This window comes from Mustela putorius, unplaced genomic scaffold (genome assembly GCF_011764305.1).
Source record: "Mustela putorius furo isolate JIRA1106 unplaced genomic scaffold, ASM1176430v1.1 tig00000275_pilon_pilon_pilon, whole genome shotgun sequence".
NCBI lineage: Eukaryota > Metazoa > Chordata > Mammalia > Carnivora > Mustelidae > Mustela > Mustela putorius.
Window position 1 is genome coordinate 6930391 of NW_025421341.1, and position 22757 is coordinate 6953147.

Below are 22757 nucleotides of genomic sequence, written 5' to 3' on the forward strand. Positions count from 1 at the left end.
TTCCTTCAAAAGAACAAAATAGGCTATCTTTAAAGCAAAAGGCATGTTATTATATCCAGCAGTTTAAAATCTTCAACCATCATGCAAAGCCATATGAAAATGCAGCCGACACCACTTCTCTCAACCCCTTCTTCGAAACAGTATATAATGTAACTCAAAATGAAACTCTAAATTATATTTACATGTTATCATCTTAGCAATTTACTTACAGTTACTATAAAGAACTCCGAAATGCCCAAGAAAAGATATTTACTGGTTCACAAATGGCATGAGTAATAGAAAACTGGAGTGAACAGAAACGTATCATCAGATATATTATCTCCACATACTGAGGAAAGGCGACTGAGAGACTTAGTGCTAGCGTCTAAATCTTGCCTCATGCAGGTCTGATGCCCAAGCAGTATGGCCATAGAAGAGATGATAGTAACATAAAAGCCAACATGCAAAAGAACCTACTGATATTTATACACTCAGTAATGTTGTTTCAATACAGCGGAATACTGACTATACTTTAATCACAGGCATTGTCCTCAGTTTAGCAATAATTTTAAAATCCTAAAAGTCACAATTAAAACGTTACTCGACCATCAGGATAAGGGTAGGTGATAGGCTTATAGCTTCCCCTTCAATTTCAACATTTACAAATAAATTTTAATTGTAAACTGATTTAAAACTATCATACTAGAAAATTCTTTTAAAAGGCCAAATATTAATGTCAATACAAAAGCTCCAGCTGACTTTAGAATCACTAAAACTTTTCATAGGTTTTAGTAATTTCCTTCCATTTAAAAAACCTCAAGGAATAAAAAGGCAATTATGTCTTACAACTTTTTTTTCCTTTCTAATTTTCTCCCTGAGTGATACTACTACTCATGATCTATAGGGAAGATAACAAAAAAGGATCTTTAATGAACTTAGTTTCATTCTTTCTTTTTAAAGATTTATTTATTTGAAAGAGAAAGTGTGTGAGTGGAGGGAGAGGCAAAAGGAGAGAGAGAGAGATAAGCGGACTCTCCACGAAATGGGAAGCCTGATATAGAGCTCGTTCTCAGGACCTTGAGATCATGACCTGAGCCAAAATTAAGAGCCAGGTGCTCAACCAACTGAGCCACCGTGCACCCCTGTAGTGAACTTTTCTTTCAGTTAGCCTTTCCTTATAAATTTAGCTCCTATTAATATTGATTTAATGATACAATTAATCCAGATTAAAAGTAAAAGTATTCTTGAGAAATTTTAAACACACTGAAAGAAACTACTCCTTCTTCCTTGTGGTGATACCCCACCCTCACAAACTGAAATTTTTATGAGTGATAGGAGATATTAAAATATGTATTTTAATATTAAATTTGATATTTTACTTTTTATTTTTTTAAGGATTTTATTAAGTGATCTCTACACCCAATGTGGGGCTTGAACTCACAACCCCAAGATCAAGAGTTGCATGGCTCTACCAATGAGTCAGTCGGGCACCCCTTAATAGGATATTTTATTTATTTATTTATTTTTTAAAGATTTTATTTATTTAACAGAGAGAGATCACAAGTAGGCAGAGAGACAGGCAGAGAGAGAGGAGGAAGCAGGCTCCCTGCTGAGCAAAGAACCCGATAAGGGGCTTGATCCCAGGACCCTGGGATCATGACCTGAGCTGAAGGCAGAGGCTTTAACCCACTGAGCCACCCAGGTGCCCCTTAATAGGATATTTTAAAAGAACTATTATTTTGGTTCCTTTTTCAAACTATTTAACTTTTGATGAATTGGAAGAAATGTTTCAACCTAATCCCACACTCTAGAATTTTATCAAATCTTAATTATCATAACATAGTACTACATTTAGCACAAATAATCCAACATTCTAATAATGGTAGTGGATATAGCAAGAGGCTCATTTAGTCACCAGGAATGTTGAGAAACAGGCTTTTGTTCAATTTAGGCGAACTCTGGGTTTGGCATTTATTCATATACTTATTTTTATGCCTTCTGACTACCTCAGAGAAAGACAGAAAATGAAAAGGGAGGGTTACATCTTTCACAGGATCTTGTAAAACAGCATCAACTCCTTTGCGTCCCTAGATCATGCACATGCAACACTGTTAAATGAAGTTAAGGTCAATGTGGGCAATGGGCAAGGGAACAGAAGGTAGATTTAGATTCTTACTGAGCATGCTCAAATTTCCAATACACCAAAGAGTAAGATACTTCCTTAAGGTGGAAGGTAACTGCTTCATGTATGTTTGGTCTTATGTAAAAATATATAACCTATTTTTAAACTATTGGCTATATTTTATTAATTAGTATGAAGTTTCTATAGTAGCAATACATTAAATAATGAAAAACCATTAGGCCACAGTTCGCTCTTTCACAAAGTCAACTCCTATGGGCATCACATGTAAAACAGCAAATAAATAGTTTTCTGTTAGAGAGAAGTATTCTTTTACAGATAGTGGTGGTGATGGTGGTGGTGGTAGTGGTAGTGATTTGGGGATAAAAAAAAAAATTCTCATTTTGAGATACCTACATTGTAGAAACAAGGATCTAGTAGGATACCTGAACTCTAATATATTTCAACTCTGTTTGAGAGCTATAGAAAACAATCATTATTTACAATAAATGACAAAATGTAGTGTGGACCAGTATAGTATATTTATAGAGGGAAGAAGCTAGTAGTTCGTTAATCAGACCCAAGTAACTTGACCTACAGATTATAAAAAGTGATAAATATTGGTTTACTCTGTCAAAGAAGTAACTTCTTGTTAACTGACCAACTTGGAATTAGAGATAAATCGGCCAGCTCCACTTTAATCCAATTTCTCAAAGATAATGTATTTATGTTTTAAAACTTTCTTCATGTATTTTTAAGGAATAAATTATTATATAATTGAAATCAATTTATATTGACTAAAGGCTCATGTCCATTGGGTGCATTTTTCCTTTCCTAATGTTAGAATAAACATGCTCAGTAATGAAAAAATCCCAAGCATTTGCAGACCTTTTGGAGACAGGCCTCTGCCTTGTTAGTAGCCATGCCAAGCTGCTCTTTGATTACACAGAATGCAGACTCTAGGCCAGCACAAATGGTAACTAAAGATCGTACTTGACCTGGCGCTAGGCATATGGGGAGGTGTGCTTTGCAAGGAGGAGCTAATACACCCTAGGATAGTGGAAACACACACTAGAATGAAAAGATGTTCTGCTTGGGGATAGAGAGCCAGGATCCTTCTCCAGCAACTGCCTCACTGACTTCTGCCTCCTCATCTCTGTCCTACCCTCTGTTGTGGCTGCTGCTGAGTTGGGCTCCGGTGAGCCGTGCTCAGGGGTCCTGCGCACCAGCACCTCCCCCTCTTGAACACGTTTGATCCCTAGGTCAGTGGAGCCGTGTTGGATCGGGGAGCCAGGAATACTCGAGTCAGCCTCGTTTGAGAAGTCAAAGCCATCTGGGATTCAACATATAAAATTTTAGTGCTTTTGTGCTGCTCTATTCTTTTCTGAGCATTTTGACCCAGGCAGATAAGAGAATGTATATATGGATATGATAAAAACACAAACACTATTTATATAGTTACATGTGTGTGCCCAGCATGCACACACATAAGGCGGCAGATGAACAATGTGAGGTTCGCAAATGAATAGCACAGGAAAATAGGGATCATTAAAGTGGCAATTAATAGATCTTAGGCAAGACAGCTTGACTATTCAAGTACCATATGCCTATGAAATACTGCTGGATTCAGCACCTCCAAAAAAAGGAAAAGCAAAGATAAAGATCGAAAATACAATAATCAACTCTTTTATAGATAGCTTGTATTTCACTATTGGTTTGGTCAGTTATATGATTTTTTCCCACAGTGCTCATACATGCACCTTTTTTCCCATTACGATAAAGGCTTAAAGAAATTTCTTCCCTATTCTTATTCCTAGTTCAAAAAAAGACAAAAATTAACTTGATCTTATTTTTTGTTTTAACATTCCCAGAGCAGTCTAAATAACATCTTTCTACTTTATAAAAAAAAAAAAAAAGTATCTGTATCAAAATAAATGCAGGCATTTAAACACATTTCTAGCACTATATTTAAAAATTAAATTTTACTTTAATTATACAGAGTACTAAAAATCATGTGTTAACTTGGTTTATAAAAACAGTGATAAATTTGCTAGAATCCATGAACGGGCCATAGGAATTGTCTACTCACCTTCTCTCCTCCATCTATGACGACGGATTGAAGCTGTCGTAATCGCAGTCCGAGAAATCCTCGGCACTGTTGGAGTGACTTCCACTTTAAGTACCTTCTGGCCTTCTTGTGAAGAATCAGGAGCATCAAATGGTAATGAGTTCTTCATGGCATTGGCAACCTAAAATATAATATAAAGTCTATACATATTTACACCAAATACATAATTTATGCTTATTTTACACTTCACGTTTCCATGATTTTTTTGAGTATGTATATAAAATGGTACTGTAAAATATAAAAGTACACAATGTGTTAGAAAAGTAGGTACCTCCATTGTTCCTTTGTTTTTGTTTTTTACTGGGGGGAGATGGGCAGAGAGAGAGAGAATCTTAAGCAGGTTCCATGCCCAGCACGTGAGCCAGACACAGGGCTCAATCTCAACCCTGATGTCCTGAGCCAAAATCAGGAATTGGACATTTAATCAAGAGAGCTTAATCAAGGGGTGCCTGGGTGGCTCAGTGGGTTAAAGCCTCTGCCTTCGGCTCAGGTCATGATCCCAGGGTCCTGGGATCGAGCCCCCGCATCGGGCTCTCTGCTCTGCAGGGAGCCTGCTTCCTCCTCTTTCTGCTTGCCTCTCTGCCTACTTGTGATCTCTGTATGCCAAATAAATAGATAAAATCTTAAAAAAAAAAGTAAAAAAAGAGAGACAGCTTAATCAAGTGAGCCACCCACACACCCTGTTCTGTATTCCTTCAGGCAGGCTTTTAAGATGAGAATTTACTTTTAAAATTTGGAGTCACATACCCCACAGATTCCTTAAACTTGTTCACTTTCAAAGACAGAAGGCATTCTGGGGTGCCTGGGTGGCTTATGGGTTAAAGCCTCTGCCTCTGGCTCAGGTCATGATCCCAGGGTCCTGGGATCGAGCCCCACACTGGGCTTTCTGCTCAGCAGGGAGCCTGCTTCCTCCTCTCTCCTGCCTGCCTCTCTGCCTTCTTGTGATTTCTGTCTGTCAAGTAAATAAACAAAATCTTCAAAGAGAAAAGGCATTCCAAAGAAAGAAAAATTATCTAACATCTGAACCCTGCTAAAGAAAATTTAGACGTTTCTGATTCTTCAAATGAAAAATAACATGCAAAATTTTATTAATCTTAAAACGAAATTAGCCTTCTTTCCACTCCTTTGTTTCCAAAAGGAGAAATTTTCCCTGAACATGTCTGGGATTTTGCTTTCTGCTCCCTCCACAAAAAAGGGAAAATATCTGGCTGGAGAGTAACTATCATTGACTGATGCATGTTTCTTAATTGGGTAGTATTAATCTAGTAAAGATCTTGAGCTGAAGAACTTTCTCCTTTCCTCTCCACTTGGAAAGGACAAGTAAAATGCAGCAACCTGGACAAGTGTGCCAGCTCTGCCAACTCAAACTTCTCCAGAGGGCTGTTCCAACATACAGACCAAGAGGTGGGGAGGTAAGTCTTTCAATTTAGCTTTCATCAGGAATAAAGATGAAGCCTGTTTCTCGACGTGCCAACTATTTTAGCTGTTATCACCTGCGCTAGATTTTAAGAAAGGAGTGTTGTTTGTTAACAAATTATTATAAATGCTACCTCAATAAATTAATAGTTAAAGTATAAAAAACAATAAAAAGAAAATGGCTTTAAAACTTGTACTCCTGGGGACACCTGGGTGGCACAGTCAGTTAAGCCACTGCCTTTGGCTCAGGTCATGATCCCAGGGTCCTGGAATTGAGTCTTGCCATCAGGCTCCTTGCTCACTGGGGAGCCTGCTTCTCTCTCTGCCTCTGCCTGCCACTCTGCCTGCTTGTGCTCTCTTTCTGACAAATAAATAAATAAAATCTTTAAAACAAAACAAAAAAAACCCTTGTACTCTTGGGGCACCTGGGTGACATACTTGGTTGGGTGCCCAACTCTTGGTTTCAGCTCAGGTCACAATCTCATGGCTCTGCGCTCAGCACAGAGTGTGCCTGAAAATCCATCACCCTCTCCCTCTGACCCTCCTGCTTGTGCTCCCTCTGAAATAAGTGAATAAATCTTTTAAAAAAGTGTAAACTAATATAATTGCAATTAAAATCTAGAAATAAACTTGATTAAAAAATTGTACTCTTAAAAGTTTACAAATGAAAAAACATAAATATATATATATTTTTAAGATTTTATTTATTTATTTGTCAGAGAGAGAGAGAGAGCAAGAGCGAGCACAGGCAGAGTGGCAGGCAGAGTCAGAGGGAGAAGCAGGCTCCCTGCGGAGCAAGGAACCCGATGTGGGACTCGATCCCAGGACGCTGGGATCATGACCTGAGCCGAAGGCAGCTGCTTAACCAACTGAGCCACCCAGGCGTCCCAAAACATAAATATTCTTAAAATACCATTGTACTACTATAAAAACCTTAGAAAATAAAAAACTTACAAAGAAAAACCATCCAGAGTTGAACCACCAAGATAACCGTAAGCCTTTGTATGTTGCTTCTGTCTTGTCCAGATTAAAAAATAGTTGTAAACTGCTTGACCACTTAACATAAGCTAGCATTTCTCTTTAGTACAAAATTTTTGAATATAGAATTTCATCAAGTAAACATAATCATTCTCTGCTGTGAAACACCTTCTGTTTCCATTCCTCTGCAATTAGAAATAACACTAATGTTGTGCTTATAATACATTTTAAAAAATTCAAAGTAGTTTTCTGGGATGTGTTGCTAGACATGAGGTGGCAGATTAAAGAAAAAAAAACACATTACTGAAATGCTTCTGCAAAGGAATGTTCAGAGTTGTGTTATACTGCTACTGGTAATAGACAGATTTTTTTTAGAAATATATTTATTTTGTGGAAGAGTACAAAATCTTTTTATTTAGAACAAAATATTAATTGGCTTTCTTGTCATGCCTATTGAGAATCTTTTTCTCAGTTTTTGCAATTCATATTAATTTTGTTTTTAAAAAATCTGGAGGTTTAGGGCACCTGGGTGGCTCAGTGGATTAGGCTTCTGCCTTTTGTTCAGGTCATTTCAGGGTCCTGGGATCCAGCCCCGCATGGAGCTCTCTGCTCAGCAGGGAGCCTCCTTCCCTCTCTCCCTGCCTCTGCCTACTTGTGATCTCTCTGTCAAATAAACAAATAAATAATCTTTTAAAAAAAGAACAAAATAAATTAAAAAACTGGAGGTCTTAAAAAAAAAACCCAAACTGGAGGTTTTGAATTTAGATGCTGATTTGATAAAAAAAAAGAGTCCAACCCTTTTTTGGTGACCTGTCCTATCACTTAAGCTTAGAAAATCCTTCCATCTTTAGAAATTTGAGTAAATGCTTCTAACCTTTTCCTCCTTCTTTTCTTTAAGGATTTTAAAACATTTAATTCTTTAATTTATCTGAACTTTATTTTTATTTTTATATGTGGTAGTAGAGGATCTAAGTCAATTTTGTTTTATCTCCAACAGTTAACCAATTGTTATGGAATAAACCTTTCTCCCTCAATGATTTAGATTGCCTCATATGTTATATACTGAATATTTTCACTCACTAGTGCCGCTTTCAGGCACAGGTATGTTTAATAAAGAATAAATACAATAACTTACCAACAGTGGTTGAGAAAAGAGTTCTAGCTGAGCTCTATAAATGATGTCATCAAGGACTTCTTGGCCAAGGTCCCACTGCCCATTATACCTGTGGAGAAGCCAACTGTTTATTACCTTTAGCAAATTCTAATATTTAACAATAACGTTTTCATTGTTTCAAGTCCTACTATTTTGGTTCTAAAATGAGATTTTCACATTAAGTTTTGCATCATTTCATTTCTAAACTATCCCACTTTTGGTTAAGGGCACCCTGGGTGGCTCTGTCGGGTAATAGCTCAACTCTTGATCTCAGGGTCATGAGTTCAAGCCCCAGCTGGGCTCCATATTGAGTGTGGAGCATACTTAAAAACAACAAACAAACAAACAAACAAAAAAACGGCACACAAAAACAACAGAGGGAAGATTTCAAATACTAATGTTTAAAATTGTTTACAAATGTCTCTTCACAAACTAGTTTTTATCATGTGTTGATATTTAGGGTAATCTACTTAAATGCATTCAAGGAAACTTGTTATAAACTATGTAGATGAACTATGTAGAAATGTTATGAACTATGTAGAAAGACAGTTTTCCAGAAAGAAAGCCTGACCAATTTCCAGACTCCAATTTATTGACTAGTTGTATTTTGGCTACTTTTAAAAGTACTAAAAGGAATATGAACAATTATACACCAACAGACTGGACAATGTAGAAGAAGGATAAATTCCTAGAAACATACCACCTAGCAGGATTGAATCATGAAGAAACAGAATATCTGAATGGACCAATTACTGGTAAGGAAACTGAAGCACTGACCAAAAACCTACCAACAAACACAAGTCCAGAAGACTAGAAGGCTTTACAGGTGAATTCTATCAACATTTAAAGAAGAATCGGTACCAATTCTTCTCAAACTCTTCCAAACAATAGAAGAGGAGGGAACACTTCCACATTCATTTTTCAAGGTCAGCATTATCCTGATACCAAACCAGACAAGAACACTACAAGAAAATAAATATAGGCCAATATCCCTGGTGAACACAGATGCAAAATCCTCAACAAAATATAAGCAAATCAAATTCCACAATACTTTAAAAAGATTATACACGATGATCAAGTGGGATTTACCCTTGGGTGGCAAGTATGGTTCAAAATCTGCAATTCAATCAATATGATATACCATTTTAAAATTCAGGGGCGCCTGGGTGGCTCAGTGGTTTGGGCTGCTGCCTTCGGCTCGGGTCATGATCTCAGGGTCCTGGGATCGAGCCCCGCATCGGGCTCTCTGCTCCGCAGGAAGCCTGCTCTCCCCCCCCCCCCCTCTCTGCCTGCCTCTCTGCCTACTTGTGATCTCTGTCTGTCAAATAAATAAATAAAATCTTTAAAAATAAAATAAAATGAAATAAAATTTTAAAATGAAGGATAAAAGGCATATATCTCAACAGATGAAAAAAACATTTTTGACAAAATTCAACATCTATTCATAATAAAAACTCAGTGAAGTGGGTGTAGAGGGGACATATCCTGACATAACAAAAGTCATATATGACAAGCCCACAGCTAATATCATACTCAGTGGTGAAAACCTGAAAGGTTCTCTAAGATCAGGAACAAGACAAGGATGCCTACTCTCCCACTTCTAAAAATTCAACATAGTACTAGAAATTCTAGCCAGAGCAAATTAGGCCAAAGGGGCGAGGGGAAAGGCACCAAAATCAGAATAGAAAAGAGTAAAACTATGGGGCACCTGGGTGGCTCAGTGGGTTAATCCTCTGCCATCGGCTCAGGTCATGATCCCAGGGGCCTGGGATCGAGTCCCGCATTGGGCTCTCTGCTCAGCAGGGAGCCTGCTTCTCCTCATCTCTCTCTCTGTCTCTCTGCCTATTTGTAATCTCTCTCTCTGTCAAATAAATAAATAAAATCTTTAAAAAAAAAAAAAAAGAAAAGAGTAAAACTGTCTCTATTTGCAGATAATATGATATTTACAGGACCTTAACAATGTCACGAAAAAACGATTAGAACTAATACATACAGTAAAGTTGCAGAACAGAAAAATCAATACACAAAAAATCTGTGGCATTTCTATACACTAATAGTAAACTATTAGAAAGAGAAATTAAGAAAAAAATTCCATTCACAATTGCATTAAAATAACACCTAGGAATAAATTTCAACATGAAGATGAAAGATCATGTACTGTACAACTGAAGTTTTCATAAAGACACTGATGAAAGAAATAGGAAAACACACAAATAAATGGAAAGAGATTGTGTACTCATGGACGGGAAGAAATAATAACGTTAAAATGTCCATACTACCCAAAGCAATATACAGATTCACAATAATCCCCATCAAAATTCCAATGGTATTTTTCCCAGAAATAGAAATAATCTTAAAATTTGTATGGAACCACATAAGACCCTGAATAACGAAAATAAACTTGAGAAAAAAGAACACAGTTGGAGGCATCACGTTTCCTGATCTCAACTATATTACAAAGCTATAGTATCAAAATAGTATAGGGCTGACATATAAAACATAGGTAGATCAGATGGAACAGAAGCCAAGAAATAAACCCACACATACATGGTCAGTGAATTTACAACAAACGAGCCAAGATTATACAAGCAGGAAAGGAGAGTCTCTTCAATAAATGGTATTGGGAAACTGAACAGCTACATATAAAAGAATGAAACTGGACCCCTATTTTGTATCACACACAAAAATCAACCTAACATGGATTAAAAACCTAAATGTGAGACCTGAAACCATAAAACTCTAAGAAGAAACAAAGGCAGTCATTTCTCAGATACCAGCCTTAGCAACACTCTCCTGTGACTCTCCTCAGGCAAGAGAAACAAAAGCAAAAATAAACTACTGGGACTACACCAAAATAAAAAAGCTTTTGTACAGAAAAGGAAAACACCAACAAAACAAAAAAGGCAATCTACTAATGGAGAAGTATTTGTAATGATATATCCAATAATGGGTCAATATCCAAAATATATAAAGAACTTGTAGTACTTAACACTTAAAAAAATAGTCTGATTAAAAAATGGGCAGAGGACCCAAATAGACATTTTCCAAAGAGCACATACAGATGACTAACAAGTACATGAAAGTATAATTGACATTACTAATCATCAGGAAAATGCAAAGCAAAACCACAATGAGATATTATCTCATACCTGTAAGAATGGCTTTTATCAAAAAGACAAGAAATAAGTGATGCCGAAGATGTGGAAAGAGGAAATCCTGTGCACTACTGGTGAAAATGTAAAGTGGTATAGACAGTATGGCGAACAGTATACAGGTCCCTCAAAAAATTAAAAATTAAATTACCGTATGATCTAGCAATTCCACTTCTGGTATACATCCAAAGGAAACAAAATCACTAACTCTAAAAGATCTGCAGTCCATTCACTGCAGCATTATTTACAGTAACCAAGACATGGAAACAACAAGTGTTCACTGACAGATGAATGGATAAAGAAAATAAATTGTGTACAAACACACATGAGTATTATTTAGCCATAAAAAAGAAAGAAATCCTGCCATTTGCAACAACACAGACAGATTTCGAGGGCATTATGCTAAGTATAGTAGGTCAAACAGAAAGACAAATACTATCAGAGCTCACTTATATGTGAAATCTGAAAGAAAAAAAACCCAAAATCACAGATACAGAAAACAGACTGGTGGCTGCCAGAGGTGGGGGTGGGGGTGGTATAAAGAGTGAAAGTGGTGAAAAGGTACAAACTTCTAGTTGTAAAATAAATCAGTCTGGGGATGTAATATACGGTATGGTAACTAGAGTTAACCATACTGTACTGTGTATTTGAAGTTGCTAAGAGAGTAGATTTTAAAAAGTTCTCAGTGGCTCAGTAGGTTAAGCATCTGCCTTCAGCTCAGGTGATGGTCCCAGGGTCCTGGGATCAAGTCCTGCATCAAGCTCCTTGCTCAACGGGGAGCCTGCTTCTCCCCTGCTTGTGCTCTCTCTCTGACAAATGAATTTTTAAAAAAAATCTTAAAAAGCTCTCATCACAAGAAAAAATTTTTTAACTATACGTAGTGTGGATCCTAATTAAACTTATTGTGGTGATCATTTCACAACATAAAATTATCTAATCATTATATTGCACACCCAAAATTAACAGTCTTATATGTCAATTATATCTCAATTCAAAAACTGTTTTTAATCATCATCATACTGCTTTCAACTAACAAGTATATATTCGTTAAAAAAATACTAAAAGGAATACATATTGGAAATAGAAGATAACTGGTCCACCATGGAACAAGATTCAGTGTTGTGCAGCTGATAAGGAAAAAGAGAAACAGTAAGTTTCCAAACATTACAAGAATTCACTCAGTTTCATAGTCTATCTACTTACATGGCATAATAAACCCCTGTGAGAAGTTGCACCATGAATTCAGGATCCAATACTATTCGACCACAGAGTTCTTTCCAGTGCTTTTCGTGTTGCCGTGGAAACCCACTCACACAAACCCTAGGAAAATACGGCATTTGCCATGTGTGACTTCCTGATTCATTAAACATTTTTCCTTTCATAAATTCATTCATTCAGTTATTCATTCCTCATATTTATTGACTACCCGCTTATGTACCAGTCACTGTCCTGGGCCTAGGCAGATAGTTATCAACAGGCAAAAAGATAAAAGTAAAATCTGTGCCCTCACAAAGTATACACTCTAAACAACTGTATCAATAAAAGCAATAATTTTTCTCAAATAGGTGTGTCTGTCATCTTCTCCCTCTTAAAAATGTATAACTTTTATACATCCCAAATTTCATCAGGATGAATGAGTGGGAGATACAGAAATCTCAAAACAAATAAAGGGACATTTCAAAATACCTGATGTCTATGAGGCCATTTTTTAAAAGATTTTATTTTTAAGTAATTCTATACCTAACATAGGGCTTGAATTCAAAACCCGAAGATCAAGAGTTGCACGCTATACCAACTGAGCCAGCCAGGAGCCCAGTGAGGCCATTTTTAAATTAAAGTGCCACAATTCTTTGTCTTCATCTCATTAAGAGATGCTTCTAAAAAAGTTATGTTGAGTAATTATCAAAAGTTTAATGTACCTATATTATTTTAATCAATTAATTTGTTTGAAAAATTATAATGGTGAGTCCAAAGAAATTTTTCAATGTTTAGTGCACTATGATCTCAAATTTTTAAAATTAATTATTTATTTATTTGACAGAGAGAGAGAGAGAGAGAGAGATCACAAGTAGGCACAGAGGCAGGCGGGGATGGGGGAAGCAGGCTCCCCGATGAGCAGAGAGCCTGATGTGGGGCTCGATCCCAGGACCCTGGGATCATGACCTGAGCCGAAGGCAGAGGCTTTAACCCACTGAGCCACCCATGTGCCCCTCTGGAAATTTTTTTTAAATCTCAATTTATAGGGCACCTGGATGGCTCAATGGGTTAAAGCCTCTGCCCTCAGTTCAGGTCATGATCCTGGCGTCCTGAGACTGAGCCCCACATCAGGCTCTCTGCTCAGCGGGGAGCCTGCTTTCCCCCTCTCTCTCTGCCTGCCTCTCTGCCTACTTGTGATCTCTATCTGTCAAATAAATAAATAAATAAGATTAAAATCTCAATTTACATATATATTTTTGTAGCAGAAATATACAATGAAAAGATCAATAAAAGACTTGGAAGCATAGGGGCATCTGGCTGGCACAGTCAGCAAACCATGTGACTCTTGATCCTAGGGTTGTGAGTTCAAACTCCATGTTGGATGTGGAATCTACTTAAAAAAACACTAACCGAACCAAACCAAACCAAACCAACCAAAAAACCCACAAAAAACCCCAAAGGTACAAATAAAACCTACAACAATGGTTAAATTGAAGAAGAAAAAAAAAGACTTGTAAAGCATAATATAGCATTAAGATAAAATGTGAGTAAAGTGGTAGGGAATTCAATTTCAAGGAGAAAAAGAAATAATATAATGTCAGACTATTCAAAGCCTGTTCACCTATTCTTCATATGGATGATGGTTGGTATTTACATTATACACATTTAAAATACTAACCTAGCAATTATTTTATTATGTCAATATTTACATACTAGCAATCATACCATTTGCAACTAGTTAAGATAAAATGAAAAATTTAAATGTTAACTTAAAATGTGTGAGAGCTATACAGATTTTTAAAATTCTTTATGGGATATATGAACAAAAGTGGGAGGATCACTAAACTCTATCATCATTTTTCCTATTAAGAAAATCTATTTTTTAAAAGTCTATTAAGTGCCACAAAAATTATAGATTTGGCAGGTTTTGTTTTACTGAATCAACAAGAGTCCCTTATAGACCTAACTGCTTAAATAGAGTACTCTCTTGATAACAGTAACCAGGTTAGAGACAAAAATTCTGTTAGTCATTCATCATGTTATCATAGGCAAGTGAAAATAATACAGCTATTTTAAGAGAATCAATAAAACCAAACTTTTAGCTAATTAAATTGGCTTTTCCCCAATTAGCAAAAACAGTTTTATTATAAATAGGACCATATTCTCTTCCCAGTTAACACAACAGCATGAACTTGAACAAAGCATTTATGGGTGGACAATCTCCTAGGGTGGCCATGAATCCCTATGACCCCTCTGTCCTGGTATTCATACTCTGTATATCCCCTAGTATTGAGTATGCGTGGGAACTGTGACTTGCTTCCAGCCAGAATATGGCAAACATAATGGGATTTCCATGACTACATGTACATGATTATATGATTATGTTATATAACAAGATTGTACTGCCAGGTCTTAAAAGCTGGAGTCATTGTAGGTTGCCTATGCTGGGAAGACAAAGAACTGAGGCTGGCCTTCAGCAGACAGCCAACCTACAACTAAAAGAACTGAGTTCTGTTAACAAAAGCATATAAACACCTCAACTGAGCCTCGGACAAAACTGCACTTCTCACTGACACCTTAACCACAGCTTTCTAATACCCCAAGCAGAGGACCCAGCTAATGCATGCCTATACTCCTCACCCACAGAAACTGTGCAAATAATAAATACACACTATGTGAGCTGCTAAGTTCATGGTATGTGGCAACCTGTTAGGAGGCAATAGGAAACTAATACAGCATTTGACCTTTTTTGAGGGGCTCAGTTTCCTCAAGTAAAAATCAACGGGATGATCAACAGATGAATGGATAAAGAAGATGTGGTACATATATACATAATGGAATACTATGCAGCCATCCAAAGAAATGAAATCTTGCCATTTGCAACGACATGGAAGTGACTAGAGGGTATTATCCTAAGCGAAATCAGACAATCAGAGAAAGACAATTATCACATGACCTCTCTGATATGAGGAATTTGAGAGGCAGGGCAGGAGGTTTTGGGGGGTAGGGAAGGATAAAATGAAACAGGATCCAGAGGGAGACAAACCATAATAAACTCTTAAACTCACAAAACAAACTGAGGGTTGCTGGTGGGTGGTGGGGTAGGGATAGGGTGGCTGGGTTATAGACACTGGAGAGGGCATATGCTGCAGTGAGTGCTGTGAAATGTGTAAGCCTGATGATTCACAGACCCATACCCCTGCGACAAATAATACATTATATGTTAATTAAAAAAAACAACTGGACGGAATGAACTAAAGGTTCCTTCAATAATTGAAATTCTCTAACTCAAATGCTACTGACTCCAAACTAATTTATATTACTTAACTTTTTTTTCCTATAGTGGATGTTTACTTTTCAGCTCAGCTTAGCTCTGTCCAAATTATTAGAAATTCTGATTTAGGAAAGACTAGAACACACAAATACAAATGAGACATAAAGATAATTGGTGCTATTGCTAATCTTATCCAAAGAATTGTTATTTGTGAAATACATAAATGAAAAAATTCACATTCCTTTAGACTTTCTCCATATATAGGACTATTTATTCAAAACACTCAAAGTGAGTTATATAACTTGGCATACAGGCAGTGATTAGGTGTATCACTCAACCACCCTAAATTTACAACATCTTGGATTGATGTTCAGCTAGAAAATACTTTTTTAATGCTGAAATATTTTCAAAAGTCATGATACATGAGGGATGATAAGGCTTCCTACAGGAATGTAAGCTTCCAGAGTTTTACTGTTATATCACAACAAATTAGAACAACACTTAACCACAGAATATGTGCTCAATAACTATTTGTCAAATAAATTAATATGAAAGCTGATGATAATTATTCTTCTCACCTGGAGCCCATCCGACAAAGAGACTGGTAAGATGAAGCAGGCATATACACAATAGCAGAATTGTAACACAACATGAGGAAACTCAAGACTTCAAACCTAGAAAAAAATAAAACAAAGGAAAATTTTATTTCTACTGGAAACTGATTTCTTTGTTGGGTAGTTATAACAAGAATGTACATAATAGTGACCTTCCTGAGTTCTCAATCAGATTGCTGTGATATCCTCCTCAATGATTTCTCTGTTTTCATTTTCCTTATTAAAGATCACATTCCTTGCTACCATCTAGATTTTCTTCAACCAAAAATAAACCATTGTGCTTGAACAGATGACTCCTTATTACATTAATTCACTGTTCCCATTGACTACATGATAAAATCCAAATTCATCATGGCATAGAAGGCCTTTAAAATCCACCCTTGGGGTGCCTGGACTGGTTGTGAGTGCCTGGACTGAGTTGTGCCAACTCAGCTGGTTGGGCTTCCAACTCTTTGATTTTGGCTTGGGTCACAGCCTTGGGGTAGTAAGCTTAAGCCCTATATCAGGTTCCGTGTTCAGCACGCAGTCTGCTTGAGGTTCTCTCTCCCTTGCCCTCTTCCTTGTACTCTCTAAAAATAGGTAAATAAATCTTTTAAAAATATAAAATCCACCCTCAACCTACCTCTCCAACCTTACTTCCCTCCACTGCCTACCACATACACCATACTACCTCAATCTTCTTACCACTCCTTGAATATATCATAACTTTTCATAACTCCTTGCTTTTATGGAGGCTGCCCTTTCTTACTAGAACTTAATTTTTCACTTAGGACATTCTGGCTTAGGTTTCAAGTGTTGGCTCAAATTCTTAACTTAGACACAATATCATTCTTAATTTTCCTGACTAAAGGGAAGAGATCCCTTTGTTGTGTATCTAATGTGTATTAGATACAGCATTTATGGCAGGGAATCATTATCTTTGTCTTAACTGCTGTTTTACCTATTTAATAACAAGCAACTTTACTAATTTATCACCTCTATCTCTAGTGTCGCGCACAGTGTCTAATACATTATAACTGCTCAATAAACTTTTATTAAATGAATAAATGATTTTATTTAATGAGTAAAGATTTCTCTTCTTTTTTTATTTATTTTTATTACTTTTTTGGGAAAGATTTTATTTATTTATGTGTCAGACAGAGATCGTAAGTAGGCAGAGAGGCAGGCAGAGAGGGAGGAGGAAGCAGGCTCCCTGCTAAGCGGAGAGCCCGATGTGGGGCTCGATCCCAGGACCCTGGGATCATGACCTGAGCTGAAGGCAGAGGCTGAACCCACTGAGCCACCCAGGCACCCTCTCTTCTTCTTTTTTTTTAACCAGGGATATTTTTTCTTATTTGAGACACAGAAAGAGAGAGCGCACGTGTACACATTAGCAGGGGGAAGGAGCAGAGGGGAGAAGAAGAAGCCGATTCCCTGCTTAGCAGGGAGCCTAGGCCTGAGCAGGGAACCCCAAACCATGAACTGAGCTGAAGTTAGATGCTTAACTGACTGAGCCACCTAGGTGTCCCCAGTAAAGATTTCTTAATCTATACAGTCTCTAAGGAAGTGATTCCTTAACCTGGATGCACACTACTGTTACTTACTTAAGGGTATTCTGGAATGATATATTCCTGTGCCTCAACCCAGATTGACCCAATTAGAATCTTGAGGGCATGACCCAGGAAAGTTGTTCTTCTAAAAAGCCTCCCATAGGTGGTAAAGAGTAAAAGGAAACTCTTTGTACTATTTTTGAAACATTTTTTGTAAGTCTGAAATTATTTCAAAATCAAAAGTTAAAAACTGAGTTGAAAGTCCAACTTGGAAGCAGTCATATTTTCAGATCTCTTCTCCTCTATGCTGTAAAATTTACTGAAGATTTATTTTTTTAAAGGATAAAAGAAGTTTCTACTTGAGAACCATCAAGCACAATTGTGGTTTGGAGTGAAGGTTGGGGGAAGATATACCATACTGAAAATAGTAAAATTAAATATTTCTTACTGGATATTGAAACCTCGGGTGCCTGGGTGGCTCAGTAGGTTAAAGCCTCTACCTTCAGCTCAGGACTGAGCCCCACATCGGGCTCTCCGCTCTGAGGGGAGCCTGCTTTCTCGTCTCTCTGCCTGCCTCTCTGCCTGCTTGTGATCTGTCTGTCAAATAAATAAATAAAATCTTTAAACAACAACAACAACAACAACAAAAAACCCAAAAACCTGAAGCTCTTCTTCCCTTCTTGACCACCAGAATGCTAGGCAAGCCCTCTGAGAGACCAGAAAGAGTTTTCTCTCAGGAATTTGACCACCTTAAGAGGCAGAGATTTGGGAAGTTCTCCAACAGAATGGCTCAGTGAAGTTTACGGTTACTGTCCCTACTCACAAGGTCAGAGCTGTGCATATTTTATTTCCTTTCCTTCATCTTCCAGGGATGTCTGGGGAAGATTATCAGACATCCGAGGAACCCCACTAACATGAAAATGAGATCAAAATAAAGAAATACAAAAAGGGGGAAAAACTTTCAACAGGGTGCTTGGGTGGCTCAGTCAGTTAAGCATCTGCCTTCAGCTCAAGTCATGATCCCAGGATCCTGGGATTGCCCTGTGTTGGGCTTCCTGCTTAGAGTGAGCCTGCTTCTCTCTCTCCTACTGCTTCCTGCTCCCCCTGCTGTGTTCTCTTGCTCTCTGTCAGGTATGTAAATTAAAAAAAAAAAACAAAAAAACAAAAAAACTTTAAACAAAGTAAATTATCATTAATAGTCTCAAAAATATAAGAGACGTTGTTTTTGGGGAAAACAACAACCAGGATCTATTTTAAAAGAACACTTAGAAAACCAAAAAAGCTAGATATACAAAATATAATGTCAAAAATTAAGAACTCAAGAAGATTGGTGGATGAAGTTGAGGAAATATAGAAAATAAAGCAAGTGGAAAAAAATACAGCAGACCGGAGAGAAAAGAGGACCACTCCAAGAGTTCTAACATCCAAATAATAAAACCACCAGAAGACAGATAGTGTAAGACCAAAGAAATAAAAAGAGACAAATAATAGATCAGATAAAATGGAGAGGCTGAACTAATTAACAAAACAATTCAAGAAAATTTTCCCATCTAAAAGACATGAGTTTCTAAATAAAAAATGGGTCTACCTCAGGGGGTGGGAGGTGGTGGGTATTAAGGAGGGCATGAATTGTATGGAGCACTGGGTGTGGTGCAAAAACAATGAATACTTTTTCTGCTGAAAAGAAAGAAAAAAAAATGGGTCTACCTAGAGGGGCGCCTGGGTGGCTCAGCAGGTTAAGCTTCTGCCTTTGGCTCAGGTCATGATCTCAGAGTCCTGGGATCAAGCCCGAGTCAGGCTCCCTGCTCAGTGGGGAATCTGCTCGTCCCATTTCCCCTTCCCCCCATTCATGCTATCTCTTAAATAAATAAAAAAATTTTTTTTAATATTTTATTTTTATTTATTTGAGAGAGGGGAGAGAGAGAGCAAGCAAGAGCACAGAACAAGGGAAGGGAGAAGGCTCTCTGCTGAGTAGGGAGCCTGATACAGGGGTGATCCCAGGACTCTAGGATCATGATCTGAGCCAAAGGCAGATGCTTAACCCACTAAGCTACCCAGGCGCCCCTATGTCAGATTCTTTTTTTTTTTTTTAAGATTTTTTTTTTAAAGATTTTATTTATTTATTTGACAGAGAGAGATCACAGTAGACAGAGAGGCAAGCAGAGAGAGAGAGAAGAAGCAGGCTCCCTGTTAAGCAGAGATGCGGGACTCGATCCCAGGACCCTGAGATCATGACCTGAGCCGAAGGCAGCAGCTTAACCCAGGCACCCCAAAGATTTTTTATTTATTTATCTGACAGACAGAGATGACAAGTAGGCAAGGGCAGGCAGAGAGAGAGGGGGAAGCAGGCTCCCCGCTGAGCAGAGAGCCCGATGTGGGGCTCGATCCCAGGAACCTAGGATCATGACCTGAGCCGAAGGCAGAGGCTTTAACCCACTGAGCCACCCAGGCCCCCCCCCCCATGTCAGATTCTTAAAAGGATGAAACCATTTGTTGGCGAGACCACTCCTGCTTTTAAACCTGATGAAGTTGAACAGAAGCCTGCAAATCTGAGTGGCACTGTTCTACGAGACATTGTAGTAACCTGAGATAAGAACAAACTGCAACAAGAGTTAATGACTGTGACTTCAGTTATGTGCCAGTGTCTCTGACTCATTCTTCAGGTCACACCTACTGCCATTCTGTGATACACTGTAACACTAGCATAGTTGGTAAGCTTTAATGCTCATATTAATGTACTAGAAAATTGAGTTAAAGCCTCCTTAGGATGAATGCTAAGAAAATGACTGGCTTGAGGGACTGGACCTAGTTTTATCATCAGCTAATTTCTATGATCAGTATTTCTGCTCAAGTTGATCGTAAGGTACAAATAGTAGTAGATGAGGGATAGGATGGGGTGGGAAAGAATCAAAATGATACAAAAATATGAAAATGTACATAGTGGCTTTATAAAACAAATTAATTGCTTCTTCAGATCTATTCCTAACATACACTGGCTCTTCAAATGTTGGGCACATTCATAAGGATCATACTGATGTCTGTTATCTGTCACAGAAATGCTATACTAAAAGTAGATGCCCAGGTAAACATAATTGTTTTTGTTTAAAAGAGCCCAGGTCAAAAGCCAAGGCATTGGGGCGCCTGGGTGGCTCAGTGGGTTAAGCCGCTGCCTTCGGCTCAGGTCATGATCTCAGGGTCCTGGGATCGAGTCCCGCATCAGGCTCTCTGCTCAGCAGGGAGCCTGCTTCCTTCTCTCTCTCTCTCTGCCTGCCTCTCAGTGTACTTGTAATTTCTCTCTGTCAAATAAATAAATAAAATCTTAAAAAAAAAAAAAAAAAGCCAAGGCATTATTTGTATAGTAAAGAATTTGGCTTTGCCCAAAGAAGTCTGGCCTTTGCCCCCTTGCTAGGAAGAAACCTATGTCATACCTGACAGAAGTGTCTTTGTTTAGGGTAAGGACTAGCCACACTAAAAACAACCACCATGGAGTGCCTGGGTGGCTCAGTCAGTTGACTGGTTAAGTGGACAGCTCCTGATTTCAGCTCAGGTCATGATCTCAGGGTCCTGGGATTGAGCCCAGTGCTCAGGGAAGAGTCTGCTTAGGATTTTCTCTCTCTCTCTCCTTCTACACCACCCCCAACCCCATGCGTGTGCTCTCTCTTTCTCTCAAGTAAATAAATCTTTGAAACAAACTAACAACCAACAAACCACCATGTGATTTAGTGTGGGTCATGGGTCATACAGCTTCAACCAACGGGGAGGCTGAGATCAACCTTGCAAGCAATCAGTCTAATCAGTCGTACCTACAATAATGGAGCACAGTGAGAACTTTGGACACTAAACCTAACTCTAGCCATACTGTCACATGCTGATGCTGGGAGGGCAGTGCATCCTGACTCCATGGGTGAGGACAACAGAAGCTCTGCATTTGGAACCCTCCAGATTCTGTCCTATGCATCTCTCCCTTTGGCTTATTTTAATCCATATCCTTTCCTTGTAATAACTCTGAATATAACAGCTTTCGTTCAGTGAGTTTCGAGTCCTAGCAAGTTATCAAACCTAGGAGTGGTTATGGTAACTCCCCAAACCTGCAGTTGGGGCCCATGCATTCAAACTTTGCAGTTTATCTAACTTCAGAAAGGTAGGTACTCTCATTCACCCATTCTGCAATGAAGAAAGCAAAGTGTAGAAAGTAGGTACACTGTCTAGAGGACAAGCTTCTAAGCTGTAGTGCTAGGAAACAAACCTTGGCTTAGCTGACTTTATGCCCAGTTTCAGTTTTTACATTACCTTATGCAAGATGATCATACACAGTACCATGCATTAGATGGACAGGTACTTAACCACTATAAAGTATTTCACTATTAGGACATCTTATTTTTTTAAAGATTTTATCTAGTATGACATCTTAAACCCCTTGCCTCTTATCTCATCAAACCTGAACCAAAATAATTAGAGTTAACTATTAAGCGCAGATTAATAATTATTACGGTCTATAGTTTTGACCATTACCGGTTTTGTGCAGTGAATGTTTCCCTTTGAGGATGAAGATCACTATAAACAACCCTGATGAGATCATGCTGACACAAAGCCCCTTCTGTCAAAGCCATGGATCCAATTGTTGAGGGCTACAAAAAAAAAGATAAAGTATCTTTAAGAGACACAGTATCTCTAAAATGAAGTAAAAATCTGTATCATGTAAGGATATTTAATTTTGCTTTAACATGGAGCCCATTTCTTGTTCAAAACCTTTCCATTTTTCAATTGCATACATTCTATAGTTCTTTTTGGAAATTATATTTAATATATAAACTAAAAATATACTGCTTTATTTTTTGAAAGATTACAGGATCAATCTATATTTAGGACAAAGAATAAGAAAAGTTGCTGGAAAGACTGAAGGTTACAAATATACCACTTTCGTTATTTTTTATTTTTTTCAAATAGATCAATTTTGTCTGTACACCAGAGCACACAGCAGTTCTGAGACTGTGCATTTAAATTCTGTAGTTTGTCTAACTTCAGGTAGGTGGATATTCTTATTAATCCCATTCAATAATGAAAAAGAAAGGCGCATGGGTTAAATGGGTGAAGGGGATTAAGGAGTACACTCATCATGACGAGCACTGGGGGCAGTACGGAACTGCTGAGTCATTATATTGTACACCTCAAACTAGTAACACTGTATGTTAACTAACTGGAGTTAAAATCAAAACTT

The 22757-nt window shown here is 37.8% G+C and overlaps 1 protein-coding gene across 15 annotated transcripts in view; it reads right to left on the bottom strand.

Annotated features, from left to right (window-relative positions):
* Positions 1–22757, bottom strand: part of FAM126B (family with sequence similarity 126 member B) — a 76488-nt gene that overhangs the window by 9264 nt on the left and 44467 nt on the right. For 12 of the 15 annotated variants that reach the window (XM_004764142.3, XM_013062303.2, XM_045078544.1 and 9 more), the window contains 6 exons: positions 22052–22167; positions 15975–16070; positions 12129–12245; positions 7756–7843; positions 4188–4347; positions 3264–3431 (listed from right to left, as the gene is read on the bottom strand). In XM_004764142.3, the coding sequence (XP_004764199.1) occupies positions 3264–3431; positions 4188–4347; positions 7756–7843; positions 12129–12245; positions 15975–16070; positions 22052–22167 (745 nt within the window). Of the gene's footprint in view, positions 1–1644; positions 3432–4187; positions 4348–7755; positions 7844–12128; positions 12246–15974; positions 16071–22051; positions 22168–22757 lie in introns of those variants that run through there. The other 3 variants (XM_045078545.1, XM_013062305.2, XM_013062304.2) reach the window with 3 other exon arrangements.